This window comes from Nerophis lumbriciformis, linkage group LG06 (assembly GCF_033978685.3).
Source record: "Nerophis lumbriciformis linkage group LG06, RoL_Nlum_v2.1, whole genome shotgun sequence".
Classification (NCBI taxonomy): Eukaryota; Metazoa; Chordata; class Actinopteri; order Syngnathiformes; family Syngnathidae; genus Nerophis; species Nerophis lumbriciformis.
The window spans coordinates 26116556-26139479 of record NC_084553.2 but is presented as its reverse complement, the minus strand read 5'-3'; the positions used below and the strand labels follow the sequence as shown (position 1 = coordinate 26139479).

General features: G+C 41.3%; 1 protein-coding gene across 1 annotated transcript in view; it reads right to left on the bottom strand.

Annotated features, from left to right (window-relative positions):
- Window positions 1–3710: 3710 nt before the first annotated feature.
- swap70a (switching B cell complex subunit SWAP70a) overlaps window positions 3711–22924 on the bottom strand; it is a 29295-nt gene continuing 10081 nt past the window's right edge. The window contains exons 3-12 of the mRNA XM_061963985.1: window positions 15855–16028; window positions 15553–15777; window positions 12499–12645; window positions 12288–12396; window positions 12028–12209; window positions 8547–8654; window positions 6414–6580; window positions 4621–4804; window positions 4351–4447; window positions 3711–4204 (exon numbers count right to left, since the gene is read on the bottom strand). Coding sequence (XP_061819969.1) covers window positions 4092–4204; window positions 4351–4447; window positions 4621–4804; window positions 6414–6580; window positions 8547–8654; window positions 12028–12209; window positions 12288–12396; window positions 12499–12645; window positions 15553–15777; window positions 15855–16028 — 1506 coding nt within the window. The 3' untranslated portion in view covers window positions 3711–4091. The remainder of the gene's footprint in view (window positions 4205–4350; window positions 4448–4620; window positions 4805–6413; window positions 6581–8546; window positions 8655–12027; window positions 12210–12287; window positions 12397–12498; window positions 12646–15552; window positions 15778–15854; window positions 16029–22924) is intronic.

Genomic DNA, 22924 nt, shown 5'->3' with positions numbered 1-22924 from the left:
TGAGTGTGCATGTTGTCTGTCTATCTGTGTTGGCCCTGTGATGAGGTGGCGACTTGTCCAGGGTATACCCCGCCTTCCGCCCGAATGCAGCTGAGATAGGCTCCAGCACCCCCCATGACCCCAAAAAGGACAAGCGGTAGAAAATGGATGGATGGATGATCTACCACATGGTAGTTATGGCCATGAACAGGACCACATTTTTTGGAGGTAAAGAATTGAAAAAGCACTGGAAAGCTTGTCGTGAATAAAATATGAAAGCTGCAGTTACGCTTCATGGCCACCAGATGGGGATACACATCGTTGAAGAATAGGCTCAGACTGACCACAACAAAGAAATATAATTAATTGATAAAAATCTACTTGGAGTTTAAGGAAATATCAGATCCTCATTATCTGATCAGAGAAATGTAATCCACATTCCTCTGAAGAACACAATGTCTAGGGTAACTCCAGTTAATCCCAAACACGCAGTACTCGATGTCAGATCTTCCATCCATCCGACTATTTTCTATCGCTTGTCCCTTTCGGAGTCACAGGAGGGCTACAGTCAGTTGCACTTGAGCGGAAGGCAGGGAACACTCTGGACAAGTCGTCTCCTGTTTGCATGGCCAATGTCAGATATTTAGGTAATAAATCATTTTTAATTAATAATTGTATTTCCTCTTACAATCTTGATTGTATGTTTTGAACTGCGACATGGCTCCACATAAACACAGCAAATGCAGTTATGACTGAAACAAGCCTGCCTCTCTTTAACTATTTGTTTGAGACACAACAAAACCAGAAGGGTCTGAGTGTTTGTGCCATATTCAGGGAAAATATATGCACCCGCAAATTGTCATTTGGGGTTTTTTCATCATTTGAGTATGTGACATTCAAAATAAAGATAAAACAATCATCCATTCTTTTTATCACTATCTACAAACCACCACAGAATTCAAATTCATTAATTGATGATTTTATGGATTTCAGTTGTTTCTTTTCTGAGCTGCCACCTTATGGTAGTATGGTAGAGGAGTTTGCGTGTCCCAATGATCCTAAGAGTTTTGTTTTCTGGGGGCTTCTATGTCCCCTGGTAGGGTCTCCCAAGACAAACAGGTGCTATTGAGGGACCAGACAAAGAGCACCTCAAAGACCTTTATGAAGAAGAAAAAACGAGGACTCAGATTTCCCTCGCCCGGACGCAGGTCACCAGTGCCCCCCTCTCGAGATGGGGCTCGATGGCGAGCACCTGGTGGCCCGGAGAGGCAATGTGGGTCCCCCTTCCAATGCACTCACCACTCATAGAATGGGGGCATCGAGGTCGGAATAGTGTGATGTGGGTGGCCGCCGAAGGCAGGGCTCTTGGCGTTCCGATTCTCGGCTACATAAGTGAACTCTTGGGACGTGGAATGTCACCTCGCTGGGGGGAAAGGAGCCTGAGTTGGTGCGCGATTTGAATAAGTTACAGCTAGATATAGTCGGACACACTTTGACGCACAGCAAAGGCTCTGGAACCTGTTCTCTTGAGAGGGGCTGGACTCTCTTCCTCTCTGGCGTTGCACACAGTGAGAGGCGACAGGCTGGGGTGGAAATTCTTGTTGCTTCCCGGCTCAAAGCCTGCACATTGGAGTTTAACCCAGTAGACGAGAGGGTAACTTCCCTCCACCTTCGGGTGGGAGGACGGGTCCTGACTGTTGTTTGTGCTTACGCACCAAACGGCAGCTCAGAGTACCCATCCTTTTTGGATTCACTCGAGGGAGTACTGGAGAGTGCTCCCTCAGGTGATTCCCTTGTTCTGCTGGGTGACTTCAACGCTCATGTTGTCAACGACAGTGAAAACTGAAGAGGCGTTATTGGGAAGAATGGCTGCCCGGATCTGAACCAGAGTGGTGTTTTGTTATTGGACTTTTGTGCTCGTCACAGATTGTCCATAACAAACACAATGTTCAAACATAAGGGTGTCCATATGTGCACTTGGCACCAGGACACCATAGCCCGCAGTTCCATGATCGACTTTGTAGTTGTGTCATCGGATTTGCGGGCTCATGTTTTGGACACTCGGGTGAAGAGAGGGGCGGAGCTTTATACCGATCACCACCTGGTGACGAGTTGGCTCCGATGGTGGGGGAGGATGGGACAGACTTGGCAGGCCCAAACGCATTGTGAGGGTCTGCTGGGAATGTCTAGCAGAGTCTCCTGTCAGAGAGAGTTTCAAATCCCACCTCCGGAAGAACTTTGAACATGTCACGAGGGAGGTGCTGGACATGAGTCCGAGTGGACCTTGTTCTGTACCTCTATTGTCGAGGCGGTCAATCAGGGCAGTGGCCTCAAAATGGTTGGTATCTGTCGTGGCGGTGATCCCAGTCTCCCACCAGCGGTGAGGGATGCCGTCAAGCTGAAGAAAGAGTCCTATCGGGTCCTTTTGGCTCATGGCACTCCGGAGGCGATGGGCCAAGCGGTGTGCGGCTTCGGCAGTCACAGAGGCAAAAAATGGGACATGGGAGGAGTTCGGGGAAGCCATGGAAAACAACTTTCGGACGGCGTCGAAACGGTTTTGGACCACCATCCACCGCAATTGTCAGCGATTTTGTTCATAATTTTTATGGACAGAATTTCTAGACGCAGTCAAGTCATTGAGGGAATCCAGGTGGCTGCAGGATTCGGTCTCTGCTTTTTGCAGATAATGTGGTCCTGATAGCTTTATCTGGCCAGGATCTTCAGCTCTCACTGGATCGGTTCGCAGTCCATGGTTCTCGCCCGGAAAAGAGTGTAGTGCCATTTCCAGGTTGGGGAGGAGAACTTGTCCCAAGTGGAGGAGTTCAAGTACCTTGGAGTTTTGTTCACGACTGAGGAAAGATTGGATCGTGAGATGGACAGGCGGATCGGTGCGGCGTCTGGAGTAATGCGAACACTGTATGGATCTGTTGTAGTAAAGAAGGAGCTGAACCGGAAGGCGAAGCTCTTAATTAATAATAGAATAAAATATTTTATGTGAAGTATATGTTAATTCATTCATAATTTTAAAACCAAAATATAGCATGATGAAGTATTATTTTCTGTATATTTATGCATAAAAGTATAGCGAGGGGAGTGTTGCTGTTTTCTTTCACTGTCGTGTACTTTTGTTTTTCATTTTCTTTTATTTTGTTTTCTTATGTGACATTTACTGTAGTTTTTGTTTATTTCTAAAAGATAATAAAGAGCAATGTTAAGAGGACAATAAATTGTATAATTTTGTGAAATAACTGCAATGAAGTGATGAAAAAAATTTCATAGCATGGCTGGCTGAAAATATGGAGGGCAAAATAAAATATAAATTTAAATACATCTTTGAATAATTAGTGTCATGATAAAATAAATAATGAAAACAATAATGAAATCGTGAAATATTTAAATAAGGAAATTATTCAATTATTAAATATAATTTTACACTAAATAAATTAATGGCTCATCTATAAAACATTTATATAAATAGTAAAAAAGATATTCTATTTGATTTTATGCAACACTAAACTTATCCAACCATTCGTTAATCAGTTAAAACCCAGCATGGAACTCATTTTGTTTGAGTAAGTTTGTAAATATTATGGTTGTTCTTTATATTTAATATGAATTGTTTGATCATTTTTCTGACTGGTAAAAATCAAATGGTTCTACTGCAGTGTAGTTTACTTATGTTGCTCCCTAGTGGACATGTTGCGTTAAGACAGGTCATTGTAGACAAACCCTCAAGTTTTAATATCTTTATTTGTAAGATGCCATCCATCCATCCGTTTTCTACCGCTTGTCCCTCTAGGGTGGCAGGGGGTGCTGGAGCCTATCCCAGCTGTATTCGGCAGAAGGCGGTGTACACCCTGGACAAGTCGCCACCTAATCCTCATTTCAAATTAGGATATTAGAAGTAGATCAAATATTCAAAACATGGAAATTAAAGTCTTTTAGGTAATAGTTGCTTAAGTCGGTTAATTAAGTCTACAAAAATAATGTCTACTGTATTGAAAAAGAATAAAGGAACGAGAGTAAACATCTTCGAATGTTTGTCAGAGAAGAAAGAGTTCAAAGGTTAAAGGTGAGTGCTATGACCGGTCCCTTCATCAGGTGCGTTTGGGTCACTGAGTGTGCATGTTTTTCCTCTCCTGCCATGACTTTTTCCTCAGTTCCAACTCCTTGTCTGTGACTGAAGCAGGTCCCCAGTTGGTGACCCTCTGAGGACCCTTTTCACCTAAAGAGGTGAGAGAGCAACAACTCTCATCAAGACAACAGAGTGCAGGTGTACCTAATGTTGTGGCTCGTGTAAGTAATATTGGATGCATTTGTACAGTAAAGTGGTAATCAAACAGATGGCAGGCAGACTTTAAAAATTCTTACCTGGTTGGATGAGGCGCATCAGTCCTTCATGTTTGGCTACTTTGTCTTTCCATTTCTTGGACTGGTGAGAAGCTCGCTCCAAATTTCTTGACACTTCCTGTAGAGAAGGACATGATGGGTGAGCTGGAACCTATCCCAGTTGATTTGGGCTGGACTCTTGGCCAATCAATCACAGGACAACAGTTTCTGCCATCTTGTGACCATGTCTTTTTTTGCTTCCTTGCATGATGAACAACACGACACTTCCAGGGTGCATTAGAAGCCTCTGACCTCATACTTCTGCAGAGCTCCATGACGTTCCCTTTCCACCTTCTCCAGCTGCAGCACGGCCCCCTGCAGCTCTCGCTCCCTCGCCAGCTCGCACTTCTCAGCCTGCGTCTGGCACAACGCCCTCTTCTGCTGCAGGTGCAGACGCTCCAGCTCTGCCCGCCTGTTAGTCTCCTCTTCCAGCAGTCTGTATGGTAGGGGGTGACCATGTATTGCTTTTAATCTGCTGAACACGTAATATTTCACATCCCAGCAACCATTCCTGTTCAATCTTCTCATGGACAAAACCATAGAAATGATGGATATACTTTAGAGTAGTCATCGTGCAGCTTGAATAGCTGTCTACAGTGCATCCAGAAACTATTCACTTTTCCACATTTGCTTCTGTTACAGCATTATTCCAAAATGGAATACATTCGTGTTTGTCCTCAAAATTCTACACACATTAATTAGTCCATAATGACAATGTGAAAAGTTTTCTTTCTTTTCAATTTGCAAATTTATAAAAAATAAAAAAAAATGCCATACAGTAACTATTCAAAGCTTTTACTCAATATTTTGTAGGTGCACCTTAGGCAGCAATTACTTTTTGAAAACGATACCACAAGTTTGGCACACCTACCTTTGGGCAGTTTCACCCATTCCAAGTATTGAGCAAAGGCTGTTTTTGTATTTTTTTGAAACCTTGCTAAATTAAAAAATATATATTTTCACATTGTCATTATGGACTAGCAGTGTGTGTAGAATTTTGAGGACAAAAATTAATGTATTCCATTTTGGAATAAGACTGTAACATAACAAAATGTGAGAAAAGTGAATACTTTGTGGATGCACTGTAGATTGTCTAGCCACTGAAAACAGTAGTTATTGTCTATACATGACAACACAAGTCAGCACCAAAATAATTGTATCAGGTGAAGTCCGGTGCTGCATGAGTGCTGCGTCCACTAGTGGCGATGTGGTTAATTGAGGCGGAAGAAGGAATTCCGACATGTGCTGTGACATTTTGAAGCAGAGCACGAGTCCATCCCTTGGAGCCCCAACACCTCTAATATGACAAGTGCTAGCTAAGGAAGCTGAAGTGTTACAATATCATCACACTTAGTATTCATTTTGTGTATTTTGTTTTATTTTCTGTTGAGCACTCCCTGTTTTCCTTCAGTTGCAACCATTTCTTTAGTCTGAGCTCTGGCTCCATCACCTGCCCCCGGTTGCCAATCAGGATGCTTCTTATGTCAGCCCTGTCTTCTTCACTTTTGCTTGGTACCTCACAGTGCTGCATAGCTTGCCCTATGCTCCCTGTACCTGGTTGCCTCTGCACCCTGGGGTCCAGACTAACAACACCACACACAGAGCATTATACTGAAGGTGAAGGTCTCCAGCACCCGTGAGACTTCCTCAAGCAGAAGGAAGGTGGGGCAGCACAAAGTGTCCAATCAGCAGCTCTGTGATGTCATCACAAAGTGGAAGAGGATTCAAACATGTGCAGCTCTGGTGATTTCTATGTCCAAAAGGATGACGGAAGTAGCGCTCGCACTGAATATTCACATGTTCGCTGTGAGGTGTGTTCACTTACGTTGCCATTTATTTACACATGTTACAAATGTTGCGTTGACTCCTTCTCAGTAGATAATAAATCCAAACTGCTACAAAAGCTGTACACTGACTACTTGAAAGTATATCCAGCTGTTGTCCTTGGAGAGAAACGAAAGACAAATGAATAAAAAAAGGTTGCTGAAATGTAAGGGGTGTACCTAATATTGTGACCAATGCATGTGAGCGTGCACGTGTGAGACCTGGCCTGCAGTTTGCGCATGGCTTCTTCATCCTGCTTGGCGTGCCTCTCGTTCTCCAAGGCTTCCTCCAGTTGATGGTACATGTCCTCCATCTCCCGCACGCGCTGCAGGTACTGCTCTAGTTCGCTGGACTTCTGGGCAACCTGCTCCTCCATCTGCCGACGCGCCTGAATACACATGACAATAGTGATACAATAATCGGTCAACAGTCAGTATTGGACAATCTACTTGAATAAGTATGTTCGCCATTGCCGATTAATGCCATTTAAAGCCGATCACAACCGCCGACCACTCTGGCTAATATTCTATTTCTTTTCAGTCCCCCGACTGACAAGCCAACTAATTGTGTATCGCTATAGACTGTAGAGCTGCTCCCCTAAGCTTATAATAATCACCTCCATTACAGCAGTTACTGCTTTTCTTAGTATCTTAAGTAACTTTATCACTGGAGGACGGGGCTAAACATGTTTCACACCGAGAGCAAGTAGGGAGAAAGCATGCTATTAGCTAAGCTATCTTGAAACAACATCAATAAATAAGTGCTACGTAAAGTTTAAGAAGTGTAGATGGAACCATGTTGCAGCAGAAAGTAAGCAGCTATTCACAGGAAATAACAAGTAGATTAATAATAGTCAGGAGCCAGGCATGTCAAAGTTGTTTTCATAGAGGGCCACATCGCAGTTATGGTTGCTCTCAGAGGGCCGCTTCTGATAGTGAATACTATATCAATATAAATGTATACCTGTACAATACATATTTATAATTTCCTATGCATTTGATTAGAATCTTTTTTTACATATACTGTTAAAAAATATATTTTAGTTTTAAAAAGAACATATATACTGTATATATATATTTTTACAATAAAATTAATGCAACAGAGCTGCCAGTTTTTCCACAATAAAATCTATGTTTCTTGTTTTTATAGTGTGTTAATGTATATGGAAAAACAGTACAAAGGTTTTTTGTATAATAACAAAATGGCAGCTCAATCCCCAGAATTTGTCATTTTACATTGTACAACTTGATGGGTAACTAACAATGAAATTGTAAGTCAAGCAGATATTCCATTCATCCATTTTCTACCGCTTGTCCCTTTCGGGGTGTCGCGGGGGTGCTGGAGCCTATCTCAGCTGCAATCGGGTGGAAGGCGGGGTACACCCTGGACAAGTCGCCCTCTCATCACAGGGCCAACACAGATAGACAGACATCATTCACACTCACATTCACACACTGGGGCCAATTTAGTGTTGCCAATCAACCTATCCCCAGATATTGAAGTATTTATTTTTATTTTAACAAAAACTGTTTTGGAATGTATGGGAATGTAATATTTTGCTGCATTATTAGATACAATTAAAGTTTAAAAGATATGAAATTGCATGCAGTACATTTTATTTTTAAATATTAAAATGGAAAGAACAAATACCTTTAGTAAGAAAAATAAAGTACTTTATTAACTCATTATTTCCAGGCTTTCACGGGCCACATAAAATGATGTAGCGGGCCATGTCTGGCCCCCGGGCCTTGAGTTTGACACTCGTGGTTTTAGAGAGAGGCTAATATAACAAAAACTGTTGGTGTGTCAACATTGTCACGGCCAGGATTACACAATATGTAAGCGGGTGGATCGATACCAAGGGTAGTATTAATATATTTGATCGATACTACAGTGATTACGTAAATATGCTGATTTTGTCCAAATCATGTTTTTGTTGTTTTTGTTAATGTTTACCAGTTCACACAGGAGGAAGGCAAAATGGGTTTCATTGAGTAAGGTATTTGTGTTTAATTATTGTGTACTATTAACTTTCTTTTGCTCAAACAAATGTATGTAATAAAAGAGAATAAGGAACTCGTTTAAATGTCATGTTGATATTGTTAGCCTGTCAATAGCCCTTATCGTGAAAGAGCTGAAAAATGTACGGTTAATTCATCATTTCCTGCAAGACAACACAAACAACACACCGTCTTTGCGTTGAGCTGATAAACAGCAGCTCACAAACACACACAGATGAGTAAACATCCTTTTTTGCTGCTGCTTCCTGGAAAATCACACACACTCACTCAGACACACTCACGAGCGATGGGAGGAGTATATAAATAAACTAGGCTCCTGCTTTATTTGTTCACCATTTTCTCTCTTTCCAGGTCCTGTCTGAGGAGATCCTGCAGATCTGACTGAGAATTCTTCCTCCTCTCTTCTTCTGTTGCTGCTTCAGCTGCAACCTTATCCATTTTCTGCCGACAGAGAATCACACCAGGACCACTTTAAGGATGCTTCTTAGAAATCATGATTCAATTAGAATTCAAGGTGTCATGGTGAAAAGGGAAGTAATAATCTTAAAGACGCAGGTGTCAGCGCTACACAATGTTTGCATACACGCTCTCGCTTCCCTCTTCAGTGTTCATGCTCTGCTGCATCCTGTGTTGGCTTCACTTGCTGTTATTTATCGATTAAACAAAAATATTTCAGCTTATGGTGTTCACAATTGTCATTATGAATTCTAAAAATATGTATCTAACTTGAGAACAATGGTTCCTTTAATTTTTTTTTTTTTTTTAATCAGTCAAACAAAATAATACACAATAATACAATAATAATACAATCCTAATTCCAAAACCAAACCCAGCCCAGCAACATTCAGAATAGCAATCAACAGAGAAATTGAGAGGACACACAAACATGACACAAAACAATCCAAAAGTAGTCAAACAAAAATGAATAATATCAACAACAGTATCAATATTAATAAGCATTTCAACATGTGATTAGAGATCCCTCATTTACATTATCATCACAGCCATTTATTAAAAATAAAATACAAACATTTAAAAAATGAACAATAATGTCACAATAATGTTCCTCTAATTTTTCATGTGTGTGAGCAAACAACAGCAAAAACTCCCTGAGCATTCGGTGGAGCACATGTGAGCAACATCAGACGTGCACACTGTGACCACACCAGCAGCACACTTGTCTCACACCTGACTTAATAAGTTAAATGCTTTATTTTTATTATCAAATGAAAGCAGTCATTTTCACAGGACTATTTCATAATATACAGTCCGTGATTCGGCCCACTCGCTATAATTGTCCCGGTCCCTAAATTCAGTCGTCCTAACATTTTAAATGATTTTAGACCTATAGCCCTGACCTCTCTGCTAATGAAAACCCTTGAAAGGCTGGTGCGATCAGAACTTTTAAAAACCATTGAACATGCTCTTGATCCACTGCAGTTTGCTTATAGGCCTAAAAGAGGAGTGGAGGACGACACACTCACTCTGCTTCATTTGCTTTTTAAACACCTGGAGGGAAATGGGTGTCATACCCGTCTTTTGACTTGACTTCTCATCTGCTTTTAACAAGATTCTGTCACGGCCGTGCGCATTCTGATGTGCATTTATTTGTGCGCTCCGCTAAGCGCGCCCCTCTCCAGCAGCAGCTGCATCACTGCGCAGCTGCACACAATCTCCAATCAACACACCTGGCACTGATGAGGGTAAAGACTATTTAAACCACTGCGTCCTGAGATCCAGTAAATTTAATTCACTTCACAAATTCACTGTTTGTAAAATGAATGTATATGTACAGTATGTATGTTTGTACAGTGAATGTATATGTATGTATACGTATGTATGTTTGTACAGTGAATGTGCGTGTGGATGTACGAACTTTGAGTATGTAGGTATTTACTGTATTTGTGTGCAGAGAATGTTGCTTGAGAATGTTGTCATTATAATTCAGTAACATTTAGTTCCAGTAGAGGTGTGTAAAATCCTTTAGAGCAGGGGTAGGGAACCTATGGCTCTAGAGCCAGATGTGGCTCTTTTGATGACTGCATCCGGCTCTCAGATAAATCTTAGCTGACATTACTTAACAGGATAAGTACTGAATAATTCTGCTGGTAATCACAGTGTTAAAAATAACGTTCAAAATATATAACATTCTCATGCATTTTAATCCATCCATCCGTTTTCTACCGCACCTGTTCAAGAAGTCGCATTAATGGTAAAGTATTTTATTTATTATTGGTTAGCTTCAGAATAACAATGTTATTAAAAAGAATGAGAGACTTATTATACTCTAAAAATGTTGGTCTTACTTAAAAATGCACGCATTTAGTTGTATTCAGTGTTAAAACAAATATTATATGGCTCTCACGGAAATACATTTTAAAATATTTGGCTTTCATAGCTAAAAAGGTTCCCGACCCCTGCTTTAGAGTGACGCTCGGCATGAGTTGGACAGTCACTTTTGTAATCAACTCCTTCCAGACTAAGTGGCCCACTTGGAAGACAGTAATGGGGGTTATGATGTTGTCAGCTGTTTGTTCCTCTGCGCCACACACACAGACAGCATTGTTAAGAGGAATAGGCCAACGCCATCTTGATGGCGGTTAAGCCTGACCCGATGTTATGGGAGCAGCATCCCATTCAGATCCTGCAAGTCGCCTCAGGAGCCAAATACATTTTGTCAACTTTTTGTGCAGTGACTCAAGGTGTCGGTGGAATGTGAGCTCTCAAGCTTCATGCCAAGATACGTTGGTTCGACATGAAAAGGCAAGGCCTTTCCTTCCTCCCGTCATGTCTCCCTTTTGTCAAGATGGAAGCCTGCTGTTATACTGAGCTTCAACTTCCACTTCTGAAAATAGGAAAATAGTGTTGCTATATCCTGGTTTAAGGATCCCTCTATCGTCTGTCTGATTCTTGCTGGCAGATCGTGTGTAGATGTTGAATAAGAGGGGAGCCTTACTGATCCCTGTGGGACACCATTTGTAACCTGCTTTGCGTACGTAACGGTATCATAGGCTGCTGTCAGATTGACAAACACAGCATCAGCCTCCTTTTTAGCAGAGAAGCTATCCTCAATTTCTTAAATAAGGAAAGTAACAGAAGGTAAAGCATTCTTACACGGATATGATTTAGTCTCAGGGCCACATTTTTTTTAAAGCTAAGGAACGGGGGACATTTGTTATTATTTATTGTTTTTGTGTTTGAAGTCTATTTCTGCTTGCTGTACCTCGAACAAAATTAAAAAGTAAAAAATCATAGAGCCTTTGAGTCAGTTGCACCTAAATGGTGGCACTCCCTTATAAGGTGAGAGCAGGTCCTTCTGTGGACTTTTTTAAAAGGCAGTTAAAACCACATTTGTTTAGGCATGCATTCCAGTGATATATTTTATTATTTTTATAATAAATATTTTATTATCAGATTTAAAATTGTATCAGCAATCTGTCTGCTGTTGTACTGTTTGCATTTTAAGCAGGTGAAACACTTAGTGAGCTCTCTCTGTGCTAAATAAAAATTGACTGTACTTATTTACTCTTAATATGTAAAAAAATATTTACAATCTATAGAAGCAAATATTTACATATTTATCTATATGAGAGGCACATTGTGCTCTTTTTAAGGATCTACTGCAAAACCACTCATCAAAGATCCTCTATTAACAAGAGCACTGTCGTTTTTAAGACCTACTGCAAAAACACAAGTATGCTCAGTGGCATGTTATTAAGATCAGTTATAAAAGAAATATGCTGCCTAATTAATGTTCGTAATAAATTCTCTCTTGGCTTTTTATTTATTTGTCAGTGTGTCATGAGCGCAGCACCTTCCTCATGGCCTCCAGCTGCATCTGGTTGCTGTCGTTTGACGCCTGGAGCAGCTTCATCCTCTCTGCCAGGTCTTCCTCCTTCGCCATCTGCTTCTGCCGGAACTCCCTGCGCCTCAGCCTGACCTCGCGATGAGGGGAGGGAAGCCCCAACCTCAGCAGCTGGATGCAAGTTTGAATGGCTGCCACAGGAGACACAGACTTACTCAGGAGCTGCACAATAAGCAGAGAGTCAGCAATGACAAATGAACTGCTGCCACCTTGAATCCACTCATGTTTCTTCTTTTTATCAGATGCGCTGATCTCAAAACTCTTATCAGGGCACTTGATGATGAAGAGACATTTCTTTGTTTCTTTGTCTGGCATAGACTTCAAAGAAATGGTAGTCATCACTTTTTACACATCACCTGTTCCAATTCTGAACTACATTAGATACAAGATGACTAAAATATACATATTGCATTGCTGTACCTCCACACAACAGTTCTGGTCCAGAGTGATATGTCCTTTCATATCCACAAGATCCTCACAAACATAGTAGGACAGTGAAGTGGGTCGCAGGACAAACCAGCGCTCAGTCCAGTTCTTCCTCTTATGGCCCTTCTTCATCATGTAGTCCTTTAACACATGCAGACTTTAAGTCATATATGAAGCTTCATAGGGCATTAGACATTTCAACCCTACACTATAACCACATTCATTTGTGGCAGGCCGCCACAAATAGACTGGCACTACCTGTGCAATTGGCGATATGCATCGTTACCCCACTTCTAACCACAGCTCATTCGCACCTAACCTGCCAGAGAATAAGATGATGTGGAAGGAGGAATCAGTGTTATCGACTTAAAGGACCCATAGCGTCCAGATGACCGAAAATTCACTAACAAATGTATTTTTTGCTTCTGAAAATTAATCTTGACAGTAATTTCTCATAATATCAATTAGTTTTTGAGTATTCAGTAGATAACTAACTGTACTTGGAACGCCCCATTTTCATCGCCAGACTCGACATGTCGACCCCTCTTTTGTCATTTACAGAACTGGAGCCCATTTCTATGCATTGACTGTGGTAATAAAGACTTAAGCCTATTATTTTGATCAACTATTGCATGTTTTTGTCGCCCTGGTCCATGATTATTTCAAAACTGTTTCCTCATTCTCTTTCAGCATTCCTAAATAACCTCGAGGAAAGCATCAGTACAAGAGGATGCAAAATACAATACTAGCGGATTACCTTCTTTTTTGTCATGTTTACTAAGTGTTTTTTCCACTGCGCTAGTCAATTTGACAGGAGAGGTCCATACTTTCCTCATATTTTCATTATTTGGAAAATTTATGAAGGCTGACCCCTTCTTTAGTTGTATTGCTGCAACCTGCAACAAAGCATCTGGCAGCCATATTTGCCAATTCCTTTAAATTATGCACAAAATAATGTGATTCGGAACAAAGATGCTACCAAAACACATACTACACAATAAGAAATGGCCTCCAGTCTTCTGTAGGTGACGCCAGTAGGCTGATGCTTAAGCTTGTTAGAAAACAAGCTTAAGATCACTATTTTGTCTATTTTGCCGTATTTTAGCTGTAGACATCATTTGAGGCCCAGAACTATGAAATAAGTGCCAATCTTGCCAGCATTAGAGGGGCTGTCTAACATACAGTATGTGATGTTATATTTAGCGAGTATTCAAATCCCTCTAGATACTAGGAGTGTAACGGTAAATGGGTTTGGAAAACCAAAAAAAATAACAAAAACCCCACCAACTAGCTTTTGTTACTATAAGTGGTTTAACACAACAACTTTATATACACTGTAAAAAAATGACCGCAAAAAATATGGCAAACAATTGTTAAATACATAGCAACATTAAAACACCAAAATAGTTTATCACAGTAGTAAATGCAGTGGACTCCTGCAAACAAAGAAACTGTAGATAACCTAAATTACTATGGTTACAATACGTAGAAAACATGAGTTTACTGTGAAAATAATGAAAAATTGTACAATGCATTTGAAAATACTGTAATATCACAGGCATGCAAATACTCTAAAATGTACTGTATTATATTGTCTAAATTAAAGATTGTGCAGATTGTACATTTAGATTTACAGCATACCTAATTGTTTTAGGGGTTTGTGTTAAAGCATTAGCCTATAGTAAACTTTTTCTTGTATTTTGCCAAGTCGTTTAAGACACTGAGAGGTAATGTCCATGTGCTTCATTGTAAACTGCATCGAAATGAACCATGCTGTGTGCTGCAACTGACTGCAAGCAGCTATTTAACAGATTCGGAGGAATTCAAGCTCAGTTTTGATAGCTCTCTTGAAGGAACATGTTGCGGAAGGCCATGTTGTGAGTTGTCCAGGGAAAGCTTGTACAAATACTTTGAAGTTAAAATCCCCATGTACCGCTCACATGTCTCGGAAACACAGGCTTTTGGCAGATACTAGTATTGAATAAAGGGCAGCACGGTGAAGCAGTGGTTAACGTTTGTACCTCACAATGAGAAGGTACTGGGTTAGATTACTGAGCTGGGGGTCTTTCTGTGTGAAGTTTGCATGTTCTCCTTGTGACTGCGTGGGTTCTCCCCGGGTACTCCGGCTTCCTCCAAAGACATGCACCTGGGAATAGTCTGATTGGTAACACTAAAATTGGCCCTAATTGGTTTTACGCTAAATTTCAGGCAAACACAGCTGCCAGTATTTTACCTTAAATTCTATAGTTTTTTTGTAAACAGGTTAACAATATACAGTTTTTCCACAGTTATTTACTGTAAACAAAAACAGTTATCAACTGTAAAATGATCAGATTCAACATTAATATACTGTAATATCTTATAAATCATGAATGTTTTTTTTCCACAGTAAATTCCTGGCAACAGCTGCCAGTATTTTACCTTAAATTCTATAGTTTTTTTTGTAAACAGGTTAACAATATATATGTTTTTATCCATAGTAATTTACCATAAACAAAAACAGTTATCAACTGTAAAATTAACAGATTCAACATCAACATACCGTGATGACTTATACATCGTGACTGGTTTTTTTTCACAGTGAATTCCTGACATCCACAGCTGCCTGTATTTTACCGTAAATTGTGCAGATTTGTCTATATTTTCGCCAATGAAATAATAATAAAAATGAAATTACTTGTCGCTCCGAAGAATTAGTCTGGCTTTCAGGTTGTAACTCACCGCTGTTTTGGACACAGGTACACAACCGGAAAGCGCACACACGCACAAAAGCTGTCCCAGAAAAGCAACTAACAATTTACAGTAATGTTGTTGTTACGTTGGAATATATCTTCAATGATAGCTAACGTTAGCAGCTAAAAACTGTCATTAGCTAACAACACACAAAGTTAATGTGTGTGCGTTACGTGTGGCATAGTTTACATGTTCAAAGCCAGAAGGAGATGGGCTATAATGCTTACACCACATTGCAAAGTCAGCTCCTTTAAGAAGCTGTAATTCATCAATGCATTGGAAATGGTCAATGTGCATGTCATCATCAGTACCAACCTGCTTTAGCACGTCCAGTATGAGCTCCTGGAAGACCTCGTTGATGCCCATAGACACACTCGACCAGTCCATGCCCATGGTGAAGGCACCTGTTCCAACCAGTTGGATCATCTTCCACACAGTCATACAACTTCTGCTGTTCAGCTGGAGTTTGGAATCTGAAAACTTCTCCTCGCTCCATTTGCTCCCCATAGCCTCAGTCAGCTTTTGCAGGAAGTACTCAACCTGAGGAGACATGAGAGCTGAAAACAACACAATAGGCACAAGAAGCAACAAGAAGAAGACTATGCTGCCTTTTTCACCTCCTCTGGGACAATGACAAGCGGGTACTTGTCTTCGGACAGAAAGTTGAAAATGCACCAGATTTTAAAAGCATCATTATTTGTGATGAGTAGATTGTTGATGGAGATATTTTTCTTGTGGCACAGTGTCCAGCAGATCTTGTTGAACTCCAGCACATCAAAATCTTCTTGAACCTGCAATTGACAAGCAGAGGTCAGTACTTTCACAAAGATCTATCAATATATCTGCCTTTACAAATACAACAATACTCATTTATGACTGATTCACACTACTATAAACTATAACCACAGTAATAAACATATTGCCAAATGAATACCTCTCTGTCAGATGTATTATCTTTGGGAGAAGCGGGTAAAGCGCTCTTATCGCGTACCTTGTTACTGTTTGAGCAGATGTACTTAACAGGGACGATGCTAAAGGATTCTAAAGATTTATTAATTTATAATAATATGTATTATGTACAATATTTATCGTATTTTTGTCTTTTTTAGCATTACCAGAACTTATTTCCTGTGCCAATAGCAACGCACCTTCTACATCTGGCAACAAACGTGTGTGTGTTCTAATTATGGCAGACTTAGTAATAGACGACGAAGCCGACTACTTTTGGACAAATAAGGATTCACAAACGTATCCTTTGGATTTACAGAGGATGAACTGTTGGTTATGGAAGCTAAGTAACCCCGAAGAGAGTGTGAAAGGTTGAAGCAGACGGATGCCAAGAGCGTCAGGATTGGCAAGGCTTGGTGTTGTAAAAGTGGATCTTGGAGCCAAGCTATCCCAACAGAAATGGAGTGCTTCACAATGTTATCATCGATGCAAAGGCTTCTTGTATCTGGCGAGGACGACATTGCTCAAAGAAACTGCATCAAAACGAAAGACGAACTGATTGTGTTTGCGCTAACAAACCCTGCAGTGATAAAACTTTTTTCCACCTCCTCAAAATCAACTGGAAACGTTCCTGGCCAGCTGGACCAAACGAACCGCTGTCCATCTTTTAAGTCACTATAATATTGATCATGATACATGCAGCAGATCATGCTTGTTATTACAACTACATACACTGCCGAACTAGCAGTGCACAAACAAAACATGAAATGTGGGCTAATGCTTTGTTTTTTAGTCAGTAAAGATTGGTGTCCAATTGTGAGCAAGGCGATGTGCTAGATAAAGAGTTCCTCAGTGATCGCTCTTACAATAACAATGTCGCTACAGCATACTTATTATACAGGTTACGGAAGGTAAATGAAGTATTGTTGGTGTTTTTTTGGATGCATTTTTAGAGTGATTTAGAGGCAAAAATGATTGCTCCAATAAGCAGCATTGCTCGCCGCCTAAAACGAGCCGATTATTAATCAATTAATCAATCAAAGTTTACTTATATAGCCCTTAATCAAAAATGTCTCAAAGAGCTGCACAAGCCACAACGAGAAATTAGAATGCAAAAAAAACAACAAATAAAACATGTGTTCTTGTCTCTCATAAGGATTGTGAACGATAGGCAACATTCCCAAAAAAAGTGCAATTTGCAGTGGCTACTAGGGCTCAAGTCACAGATATGATCTGAAAAACAACAAATCAAACTTTTGTATATGTGTAGGGGGGGAAAAAACTCTCGGAAGTGACGTGCAGTATCAGAGTCCAACAGAGAGGCAGCAGCTGCGTAAAGTAGCCTGCATACTGAAGAAGAAGTTCTTTAGCAGGAGTTTCTCTAATTGTGGGAAGACTATAAAAATGGGTGTTAGGAAGTTTTTTTTAAACAAAAAGTACAGCAACAGATTAACAACCACACCTGCTATGAAAAAACAGATGATTCTGGTGTGTGGATCTTGTTTGAAAAGTATTGGCCATTTCTCTGCTGGTTTGCTGAATATAGCTTACTATCAGTGAAGTTATGGTACAAAGAAAGTGAATGATAGCAAGATAATGTTACATACGTGTTTACATGGAAATAATCCAAACACCCTTTGATAATAATAATTTTCATTCATTAAAGCATAGTCATAAGTGTAAATCAGTCCTTTTTGTCTGCTGTAATTAGAAAGCAAATCGGCCCCTGGTACCCAATGAAGTGGCCAGTGGTTGTTTGTTTCTTTTCAGAAATGAGTGAGTGTGCTTGCTGAGAGCCACTAGTTAGGCCTCATTTTAATTCAAGTCAGAGCAGAGCACAGAGAAGCAAGAAAACAGCTTGCAAACCCAAACAAAGTCACTCATTTGCCTTCAAAATGTGTGAATAAGAACTCACTCAAGCAACAAACTTGCAGCCCAGCTTATTTGCAAGTTGTAGCAGTGGTCAGATATCTTTCTATATTACTAAAGACAAGGTTTTTCTTCAATTAGTGTACAAAATACTCTATTCATCCATCTTTTTACATATACTGCCATATGTATGAGTGTCATCTGGAGCTAGGTAACACATGTAATGTTTAGAAAAAACAGTTTTTATTCAACTTAGTAACTTCTTTGAATAATTGTAATGTTCTGGAGAAATATCAGTCTGGTTTTAGATAGAACCACAATACAGAGACAGCTTTTTAAAAGGTTTTAAACAGCCTCAGGTTAAATTAAGATTAACAATTAAGGGTCTCAGTGTTGCTTCTACTGGATCTTAAATGCAGTCTTTGACTCTGTAGCCCACATTATTCTTTTAAACTTACTCTAACATATTTGTTCTATTATTTTACATCAATTTGTTTATATGTTTAATATATATTGTGTCAAATGATCAAGTTCATTGTGAATAATAAATTACAGTCATTTTTAGCACCTTATGTTTTTAATCAGTTAATCACATTTTGAATCTCGAACATTACTGTCTCTGTATGCAAGTCGTCTCGCCCTCTTCTTGAGCTTGACTTGATTGGAGTGTAGAATAATGGTTCATCACACCATGAAGTGCTCATTGATTGGCTGTCATTGTGTTGGCATGTTTCAAAGTAGCGCTTGCAGGACAGCACTTCCTTGTTTAAAGCGTCATCTTTATCAATAGTTTTGAAGCTCAAATACCTCCATATTGCGCTTCACGCACCCTCTTTATTAACCAGTAGAATTGTCTTTATTTGCCATTTTTCCTCTCCTCGCGGTTTCCCCTTTGTGCTCTCTGCTGAGTGTGTGCGCGCTGACACACACAACATGCTCCTCTGCTCTGTGTGTCATGTGGATGATAAACAGTACCGCTATTTTTTACAGGCAGCATAGTACCGTTTTGAATTCATCAGTAACACAGCACTTTATTAGTAGCAGAGTTTCTATTTTTGGCGGATCAATTTAGCAAAATTCAGCTTGTGCGGGACAGGAAGTCATACATCGATAAATCGTCGACTTTTCAACAAGTCAAGTCGGTGTACATCACAGACAGAAAAGCACGGAGACGTTCCGCAGCGTAGTCGTAACACATCCAGTAGAAATTTGGATCATGTGTCCTCTCTGCGGTGAAGACTCTGCAACTGATAGCAAGTTGTTGGTCCAATGACTATGAACTTTAATTTTCAAATTGATAAAGGTAGGTTGATATGCCTTCTTTGTAAGGCGTTTGCTGACCACTAAAGCAGCTCTAGCACATTGTTGCAACTGCAGTCACAGCTAACATTAGCAGCGAAGATGTTAAATTTAGCAATCCATAGCATTAGCTCTGAGCCAAACTAAACTGGAGAATAACAACACGTGTATGAGCAAGCGCTCAGGAGCCTATGAAACGCTGTCAGCCTTAGCACGCAAGTACTTGACCTCCCTGAAGAAGAAATAAGAGACATGAGGTCAGCATAGCTGCTTTGTTCTTTATAGCCTACTAAAATGATTGATGCTATTTTGTCATCACTTTATTGTGCGATGATGAACAATAATATTTTTTAATGTTCTAATTTACCACAATATGATTGATGGGTCCGTTTTATATTATCTGAAGCAGAGGAAAAGCAAGTTCAACATTTAATACTTGCTTTTCTATTTCTCAGAAAAGTGTTTTTACTATCTTCATGTGAACTTCGGAACTTTATATGGACCTGATGTTTTATTTTAATAAATAACTAAGACTGAATCTTTTTAAGACAGTTAAAAACAAGAAAGTATTTTGGTTATATATCAATCCTTTGATCTGCCACAATGATGCAATGAATTTAAATGAAATTACCTAAATAAGTGTAGGACTTTTCTTAGAATTTTGGGTGATGTTAAAGAGGAACTGCACTTTTTGGGGGTAATTTTGCCTATCATTCACAATCATTATGAAAAGACATGACGACAGATGTATTTATTTAATGCACTCTAACTCTTAAATAAATGTAAATAGATGCCTGCTTACAGCAGAGCCAATGGGATGTCCCCTATTCCGCCCATTAAACCCAATAAATAACCATCCAAAAAGCGCCAACAATACTCATTTTGTGACTTGAATATTAACAATGTATTAGTGATATTGATATTACAGGTGCGAACACAGACAAACTATATATAGCGGCAATATGTTATTCTCATAGCCAGACCTGTGTGTTTACTTCCGTACCTGACGGTTTCGGCTACAACTGTTGCCTTCCTCAGAGGTTGTCACGTGATGAGGAAGGCAACAGTTGTAGACGAAACCGCCAGGTATGGATGTAAAGTCACAGGTCTGGGTATAAGAATAACAAATTGCATAAATTTTTGAAGACTTAATGAACCTCTTTGGATTATACATAGCGGCGCAGTGATAATGAGGTTCCTCATTTCCTTGCTCGTCAAACTTAATTCTTGATCATAAATAATGCCTCTCGCCTGGATAGTAGAAGGATGAAGACGTATTCCGACTAGTTGGTACACTTTGACAGCCAATTTAGAAAGACACGAAAATATGCTTGGTTCCACCTCCCTTTTCTTTGCCAGGATTATGAGTTATTCTTCATCAAAACGGGAATATAACAAGATTCTATCAGTCGGCATCCTAATGACAGCAGACTACGGCGTCACATTAGTGCAAAAAATCAGAGCGCATAAAAACTGTTATCGCGCGCTGATTCTCCAATTCGTGCGAGGAACCACCACCCCGGTCTGCCAATCCAGAGGTACTGCCCCCGATGTCCACGCGATGTTGCAGAGTCTTGTCAACCAAGACAGCCCCACAACATCCAGAGCCTTAAGGAACTCCAGGCGGGTCTCATCCACCCCCGGGGCCTTGCCACCGAGGAGCTTTTTAAGTACCTCGGCAACCTCAGCCCCAGAAATAGGAGAGCCCACCACAGATTCCCCAGGCCCTGCTTCCTCATAGGAAGCAGGGCCTGGGGAATTGAGGAGGTCTTCGAAGTATTCTCTCCACCGATCCACAACATCCGCAGTCGAGGTCAGCAGAGCACCATCCCCACCACACACGGTGTTGACACTGCACTGCTTCCCCTTCCTGAGGCGGCGGATGGTGGTCCAGAATTGGTTCAAAGCCGTCCGGAAGTCTTTTTCCATGGCCTCCCCGAACTCCTCCCATGTCCGAGTTTTTGCCTCCGCGACCGCTGAAGCCGCACACCGCTTGGCCTGTCAGTACCTGTCTGCTGCCTCCGGAGTCCTATGAGCCAAAAGAGCCCGATAGGACTCTTTCTTCAGCTTGACGGCATCCCTTACCGCTGGCGGGTTCTAGGATTACCGCCACGACAGGCACCAACTACCTTGCGGCCACAGCTCCAATCGGCCGCCTCGACAACAGAGGTACGGAACATCGTCCACTCGGACTCAATGTCCAGCGCCTCCCTCGTGACATGTTCAAAGTTCTTCCGGAGGTGGGAATTGAAACTCTCTCTGACAGGAGACTCTGCCAGGCGTTCCCAGCAAACCCTCACAATGCGTTTGGGCCTGCCAGGTCTGTCCGGCATCCTCCCCCATCATCGCAGCCAACTCACCACCAGGTGGTGATCGGTAGAAAGCTCCGCCCCTCTCTTCACCCGAGTGTCCAAAACATGAGACCGCAAATCCGATGACACAACTACAAAGTCGATCATGGAACTGCGGCCTAGGGTGTCCTGGTGCCAAGTGCACATATGGACACCCTTATGTTTGAACATGGTGTTTGTTATCGACAATCTGTGACGAGCACAAAAGTCCAATAACAAAACACCACTCGGTCATTCTTCCCAATCACACCTCTCCAGGTTTCATTGTCGCTGCCAACATGAGCGTTGAAGTCCCCCAGTAGAACGAGGGAATCACCCGGGGGAGCACTCTCCAGTACTCCCTCGAGTGAATCCAAAAAGGGTGGGTACTCTGAGCTGCCGTTTGGCGCGTAAGCGCAAACAACAGTCAGGACCCGTCTCCCCCCCCCTGAAGGCGGAGGGAAGCTACCCTCTCGTCCACCGGGTTGAACTCCAACGTGCAGGCTTTGAGCCGGGGGGCAACAAGAATTGCCACCCCAGCCCGTCGCCTCTCACTGCCGGCAACGCCAGAGTGGAAAAGAGTCCAGCCCCTCTCAAGAGAACTGGTTCCAGAGGCCTTGCTGTGCGTCGAAGTGAGTCCGACTATATCTAGCCGGAACTTCTCCACCTCACGCACTAGCTCAGGCTCCTTCCCCCCCAGCGAGGTGACGTTCCACGTCCCAAGACCCAGCTTATGTAGCCGAGGATCGGACCGCCAAGTGCCCTGCCTTCAGCTGCCGCCCAGCTCACACTGCACCCGACCTCTATGGCCCCTGCTATGGGTGGTGAGCCCATTGGAGGGGGGACCCACGTTGCCTCTTCGGGCTGTGCCCGGCCGGGCCCCATGGGGACAGGCCCGGCCACCAGGCGCTCGCCATCGTGCCCTACCTCCAGAGGGGGGTCCCGGTGACCTGCGTCCGGGCGAGGGAAATCTGGGTCCTTTGTTTGTGTTCTTCATAGAGGTCTTTAATAAATATTAAATGTTATTATACATGTGCCTCTTACTACATTACATTTATACTTACATAATGTACAGTATATAAAACACTAATGGGGGTGGATGGATGGATGTTCTTTTAAGGGTTTTATAGGCAGAATAGAGCAGCTCCCATAGTCTATATTGTAAGCTGACAGGGAAAACCACGCGTAATAGTTGTACACAGAATTGACATCTCTTCATTAAGGAGTGAACGAGAGTGTAA